This window comes from Scleropages formosus, chromosome 20, assembly GCF_900964775.1.
Source record: "Scleropages formosus chromosome 20, fSclFor1.1, whole genome shotgun sequence".
Classification (NCBI taxonomy): Eukaryota; Metazoa; Chordata; class Actinopteri; order Osteoglossiformes; family Osteoglossidae; genus Scleropages; species Scleropages formosus.
This window is the reverse complement of record NC_041825.1, coordinates 18,104,745-18,111,014: the sequence shown is the minus strand read 5'-3', so window position 1 is coordinate 18,111,014 and position 6,270 is coordinate 18,104,745. Positions and strand designations below refer to the sequence as shown.

General features: G+C 41.0%; 1 protein-coding gene and 4 non-coding genes across 5 annotated transcripts; 2 read left to right on the top strand and 3 right to left on the bottom strand.

Annotated features, from left to right (window-relative positions):
* Positions 1–1,512: 1,512 nt before the first annotated feature.
* trnay-gua (transfer RNA tyrosine (anticodon GUA)) lies at positions 1,513–1,599 on the bottom strand. Its single transcript is given in 2 exon segments — positions 1,513–1,548; positions 1,563–1,599. It is a non-coding gene; the product is annotated as a tRNA-Tyr (tRNA).
* A 448-nt stretch (positions 1,600–2,047) lies between these two features.
* trnaq-cug (transfer RNA glutamine (anticodon CUG)) lies at positions 2,048–2,119 on the top strand. The gene has a single exon. It is a non-coding gene; the product is annotated as a tRNA-Gln (tRNA).
* Positions 2,120–2,476: 357 nt separating this feature from the next.
* On the top strand, positions 2,477–4,423 carry mrpl58 (mitochondrial ribosomal protein L58). The gene is made up of 6 exons (XM_018761688.1): positions 2,477–2,651; positions 2,755–2,779; positions 2,973–3,032; positions 3,152–3,234; positions 3,474–3,643; positions 3,773–4,423. Exons 1-6 carry the CDS (start codon positions 2,481–2,483, stop codon positions 3,855–3,857), a joined length of 594 nt encoding a protein of 197 aa, XP_018617204.1. The 5' UTR covers positions 2,477–2,480; the 3' UTR covers positions 3,858–4,423.
* A 998-nt stretch (positions 4,424–5,421) lies between these two features.
* trnar-ccu (transfer RNA arginine (anticodon CCU)) lies at positions 5,422–5,494 on the bottom strand. The gene has a single exon. It is a non-coding gene; the product is annotated as a tRNA-Arg (tRNA).
* Positions 5,495–5,649: 155 nt separating this feature from the next.
* trnar-ucg (transfer RNA arginine (anticodon UCG)) lies at positions 5,650–5,722 on the bottom strand. The gene has a single exon. It is a non-coding gene; the product is annotated as a tRNA-Arg (tRNA).
* Between the last annotated feature and the right edge of the window lie 548 nt (positions 5,723–6,270).

Sequence of the window (6,270 nt, the reverse complement as noted above, 5' to 3'; positions counted from 1 at the left end):
GTGAGAGAATGTGGTCATTTTTAGTAGTGTCAATAAACCCACTGAGAGCGCTTCTTTTTCATGTCGCAGGTAATAAACTGGAATGGAATCACAAGGGTCTCTCTCACACACACACACACACACACACACACACACAGAAGCTAGTGTATCTGAATACTGTGAAATATTTCTCTTCACATGAAACTTAACTGCGTATCAAGTAAAGTGACTGCAAGAGAAGACTTTCAGCTCCAAACAAAATTCTAAGTGTGTTGGGAAAGTGCTTCAATGATGAAGGTTGCAGATGTTGAGTGTTGCTGGTGTAGAGTAACTGAAAAAGCTGACTGGAGGACATTGTAACCAGACTGTGGTGTCACTGCTAAGGCCCCTGAATGACAGTTTACGCCCATCTCATGGCTTTCCTCATGCTTTTGATCTCTATACTTTAAACGTAATGTTGGCAGGTCAAAGGCTTGACTTGGATATGAGTGGGGGTTTTTTTATTAATAAAAGTTCTTTGCCGATAAAGAACATTTTGCACATATAGCTTGTATACAAAAATATTTTTGGTGAAATAAAGGAATGCTAGTTATTTAGCTAAAAATATTGGCTGTACTGTGGACTGCAGAGTATTGATTGAAATACTGTTACAGTACATTTAACTCTTAATTTAACATTTTTCATGAGCACTGTGCCATAAACTAAACGGCAACAGTTGGCCGCACAGTGTTATTGCACTGTGCATCCAGGGACAGGATGTGGTGTATGTTTGCACTTCGCAGGAAACACACAGCTTACAGAACAGCAAAGGTTAAAGGCTTTGTCACATAACCATTGTTGAACCTATGGCCACTGTATTACCATACAGAACTTAGTGATGTGATAAGTTCCCTAACATGAAGGAAACATGTGAGATGCGGTTCTTTCACTATATTCCTTTACAGAAAGATGAAGAAAATCTCAGTACTGTTCCAAATGTATGTTTTCACGAGGGAATGGTTTGTATGTGTTCTCGGTGATCCCTCCACAGTACATACGGACTTCTGCTCCGCTCACAGTGAGGCTTTAACCTGCGGTGCAATACAAGTTCCGCTTCCCTTTCCAGAACATTCTTTCGCTCGTTACCCTCTGAACAGAAGTGGGTTACAGCAATATAGACACTGCAAATGCGGTACACACAGACACATAAATACCAGGTTACAATATCTACATGAGAATTTTTTAAAAATCTATAAATATGACCTTTTAAATTTAAAAGGTCACCATGTTTTTTACGATCCAGATAAGAAAATGGAATAATTGCAGTTACGAATATTCCTATTATAATTAGTCATTAGCTTACGAAAGAAGTTCGGCAATATATTATAACATGTAATACAAGGTAATATAACGTATAAGTTGCAGATTTGGGGCAGTCGGTGAGCAAGGAATGAAAATGCAACTATTACCTAAATGAATAAAAGTAATCAAAGTGCAACCACAGGTAAAGTAATCACGAAATAAGTGCCCGAAGGCGGAAAAGAAATCGCCTTCTCCTTCGAGCCGGATTCGAACCAGCGACCTAAGGATGCCTGTTTCCTCCTCTACAGTCCTCCGCTCTACCAACTGAGCTATCGAAGGAAGACGTAAGTTTCTTCCGAAAATTTCTATTTTAAACTCAACTCTCTCAATTGACTTACACGTTTTCGTTTCTGAATTTAGTGTTGACTTTACATAATTCATACGATAATATTATTAGAGAGAAGATGTACCAGAAAAACTGCAAAGCGAAATGAGAATAAAAATACATACATGTTTCATTCGGCGTTACCGCTGGCACAACGACGGCTCCCGGCCGTTATTTCCGCAAATTTTGAGACGACTCGAGTTCCTGCAATGACAACACTAAACAAATACGCACGTAAAAATGGCTAACGAGCATCACGAACACAGTCAAACCATTGTATTGTAACCTTGAACCGTTGTATTATATATCTACACAGAACCACCACACAATTCAAGGAATTGCGCGCAAACTTCGGCGGGAGTGTGAATATAAGCAGCGTCGGGAGCCGTTTATTGCAGCTGTGGTTCCATGGTGTAATGGTTAGCACTCTGGACTCTGAATCCAGCGATCCGAGTTCAAATCTCGGTGGAACCTACCTACTTTTTCCTGCCTTTCCGTCACAGGATGGCGCGCGTTTCTTTCCATGTTTACTTGTAAACACAACCGTACGCCCGCCTTTTCAGCAGTGACTTCTTTTAACTGGTGTTTTAATTTAGGTTCATCTCTATTATATGCGCAGCCTTTTAAACGGAGCGCGCTGTCTGAGTCACGCAATAATCTTTCACAGACTCTCTCTAATAACTAATAATGGTCACTGGGATTTCTCAAAGTAATGCAAACTAAATGAAATCACCCGAAAAAGCATCTGCTGTAAAGATTTCTAAAAAGTAGCCTTGTCGCAAAGACGTGCGGGTTGCCATGGGAACTGAAAAAGCCGTAAATTGGCTTGTACAAAATGGCGGCTGCTCTCGTAAAGGCGGCGCGGCCTGTGTTTGCCTGCGCGCGGAGAAATGCCTTTCCTTCGCTGAGCGCCTGTTTCACAACACATGGGGGAGGTGTCAGCAGGTTCAAACGTTTGGTTTGCCTGAGTTTTAAATACAGCAGCAAGGCTGAGGATTGTAAACGGGTAAAGTAGCTAATATGAACTATAAGTAGTACATGACAGTGACATGTCCTGCATGATGATTAATGTAGGAGAAATAACTTGTGAAATTCTACTGTTCTTCTAGGGCGGACAGATTTGTATTCCTATGGGTAGGTGCTTCTGCTACCATTTTTCATTAAACTTTACGTGAGTCGTATGAAATTATTTGCCATGTGGCGGTGCTGTTAATGTTGTGCGCGTGCATGTGTGTGTGTGTCTGTATGTGTCACGTGTGTCTGTGTGGTGTCCCCTTTCCTTCCCTTCCCACCCCACCCCACCCCCGCCTTGTGTGTCCCTGGACAGGTCGCCTGAGCGTCACCTACAGTCGGAGCAGCGGAGCGGGCGGTCAGCACGTGAACAAAGGTGTCCCCAGCGCCACCGCCGGTGCCGTGCAGCGCAGTCTTACACCCAGAATCATTCCAGTGACCAGTCCGCGCACAGCAGTCCGGTCACAACCGTTTTCTTACTTTCCCGTCTTACAGTGAACACAAAAGTAGAAGTCCGGTTTCACGTACAAACCGCCGACTGGATTCCGGAGGAAGTCAGGAACAAAATCCTTTCTCAGGTAACGGTTCGTCTTTCAAAAGTTGCAGCGGTTGTTTTAGATTCTCGTCCTTTATTAAAAAGTGTCTCTCCTGATACTACGGACACAAGAAAGCGACTGCCATTTATCGCGACATCCCGCTGATTCAGACGCCTCCCTCTGACTTATGAAGTGAAATACATTGGTATTTATATCTTAAATTTCAAGCTGTATTCTGCAGCATTTACATATTTTCATCTCCTGCTGGGGGCACGGAAAAGAATGAAAATCGCATCAACAAAGCAGGAGAGTTGATGGTTACATCAGAGGCGAGTCGAAGTCAGCAGCGGAACCTGAGTGACTGTTTGCAGAAGATCTCCGACATCATTGCGGAGGCGAGCCGGAGACCACGCGAGCCCACCGCGGAAGATCTCGCCCTCAGGAAATCAAGGTAGTACCTCCAGGTGACGGATGGAGAATACAGTGAGCATCCTGTGGTCGCATCTTAAGAATGCTTAACGGAAGTTGAGACCTGTGTGTGACCGTTGTGTGCCCTTTCCACGGAATATCGTTCGCACAGGCTGGAGTACTGGAACAAGGAGAGGCTCAAACAGAAGAAGATCCATTCAGCACTGAAGCAGAGCAGGAAGGTGGATTTTGACTGAGAGGAACAGAATTTCTATGGAGCGCACTACCTCATTTTATGCCTTAATATGGACCTCCTGACCATATTCAGTGTTTGCTGGAAAACATGACATGGGACATTGTAAAATTTGCAATCATAAGATTACACAAGAAGGTAGAAGGGTGCTGTTATTTAACAGGTCAGAGTAACTACAGGTGCTCTTCGCAGTAGTAATTAAAAGAATTAAAGCTTGAATTCACTGGTTTAGAATCGGTCTCGCGATGGAATTAAACGTGGCAGACCATATTTGACAATTTGCTAAAATGGAAAGTGAAAGCTGTTCTCTTTGTGTGTAAATATATAAGCATCAGTGCTGTATTCACTATTTGTATATGCTCTGTATCAGTTATAAATATTTAAAAAATATGTTGTCTGTTGTTTTTTCTAAGGAGAATGGTGCACTAGTTCGTGTGTTTTACTCACTTCCTATTCATAAAGGCTTGTCCAGTGCATGGCGCAGCGGTCCGGAAATTATCTTGGGGCTTGAGGAAAGACGCACCCGGGGGCAAGACTCCAACCCCTTGCAGGACGATCACACACATTCAACTGAACATACACACAGAGATGACAATTTTTTGTAAAAAATAAAAAATCTATATATATTCTTAATTTATTCAGGCTGTGTGTGTGTTTTTATTAATACTGTATATATGTATATGATAATCACAGTAAGGAAACTATTCAGCAATTTAAGAATCTGCTTTTTGCAGGTTATTTACTGTCCTTTTCAGATGTAAAAACCAAAAAAAAAATCATGAGCACATCATAAGTATAAATGCAAAAATAGTGGGTGGACGGATCTACTCAAAAGTAACTCAGCATACTACAGATTAAATTGGCAATAGCTATAACCACATTTATAAACGACGCCTCCTGCTGTACAGCCCTTGATCAATGTACAGTACTTAGCCTGGATTGATAGAGCAAAAAATAAAAAAGAACTGAATTTTTCTTAGGAAAAAAAAAGACAACTAGCAGAGGATGGTTTCGATCCATCGACCTCTGGGTTATGGGCCCAGCACGCTTCCGCTGCGCCACTCTGCTTGTTAACGGAGAACCTTGACTGAGGTGCCTTTAAAGATGCACATATAATCATTAAACTCTGCTACTTCTTTTCAACTTTTTTCCAACTAACTAACAATAATGGTATCAATTGTAACTATTGAACGCAAGTAACATAAATTGTTTCGGTTAATAAACAGATATTTACAAAGAGGGTTTCCGCCCGGGAGGGTGGCGTAAGACTTTCGGTCTTAAGACACGAAAATGAAGTAAACAGCACAATAAAAACTGAATTAAGGAAAATAAGCTAGACTTAGAGTTTGCTTTGTTTTCATTCAGGACCAAGCACATGATAATATTTAAGAATTTCTTCAACGTTTTGTTTGTAAATTAACGAGATGTGAAATGAGGAAACTTGGTAGGCAAAAGGCAAATGACAGCAGAGCTACAGCAGCAATAAGATACGGTAGAACTGTGAAATTTAAATGGAAATTTAAATGGAAATTTTCCTCTTTTTAAGAAGTAGAAAGAGAAAAGTCAAACACCCCAGATGGGACTCGAACCCACAATCCCTGGCTTAGGAGGCCAGTGCCTTATCCATTAGGCCACTGGGGCGTTGTTGGAAAGAAACCCATAACATCACCTTTTAGAGTTCTCAAAGAACTTTAAAAAATGTCTAGCTTTGTTGTATATTCTTCTTCTATTACTTTATATAACATGTCGAATAGTTCAACGGGAAAAAATATTCCTACTTTTAGCAATAAAACACTCGACCACGAAGGGACTCGAACCCTCAATCTTCTGATCCGAAGTCAGACGCCTTATCCATTAGGCCACGCGGTCCACGTGTAACTTGATTCTTTTTCCTCTATACAAACCCAGCAATAGATCGCGTCACTTAGTATTTTTAAAAGCATTAGTTGTGTTTAATTGTTTTGTAATGTTATATGCTGGCAATGGAAACGTAATTACTGGTTATTAGGCTAAATTTAAAACACATAAAGTGAAATTCACTGGTGTTTATTATTTTATCAACAAAAGCACAGCTAAGCGCCCATCTAGAGAGGCGACTATTCTTTCAAAACAGCAAAGTTTGTTTATTTTTTTTAACGAAGTAAAACAAAATGAGATGAGCCGAGTTCCAGTAAAGACCCGCGCAGACTGTTAGCTTTTCTGTCCTGTATCTGGCAAACTTTTGGGAAAACACAGAGAATTAAATGCGCGGATTTTTAATACAAAACGAAAAATAAAAATACGATGAAATGAAGACTCGTTCCTTTACCTGGCACGCAGAATTGATAAATGACGACGTGTGGCTGCTTTCCCTGTTGCTTTTTTTTACGCACATGATATGATGATTACCGTGCAATAATCACTACTTGAGGGAATGG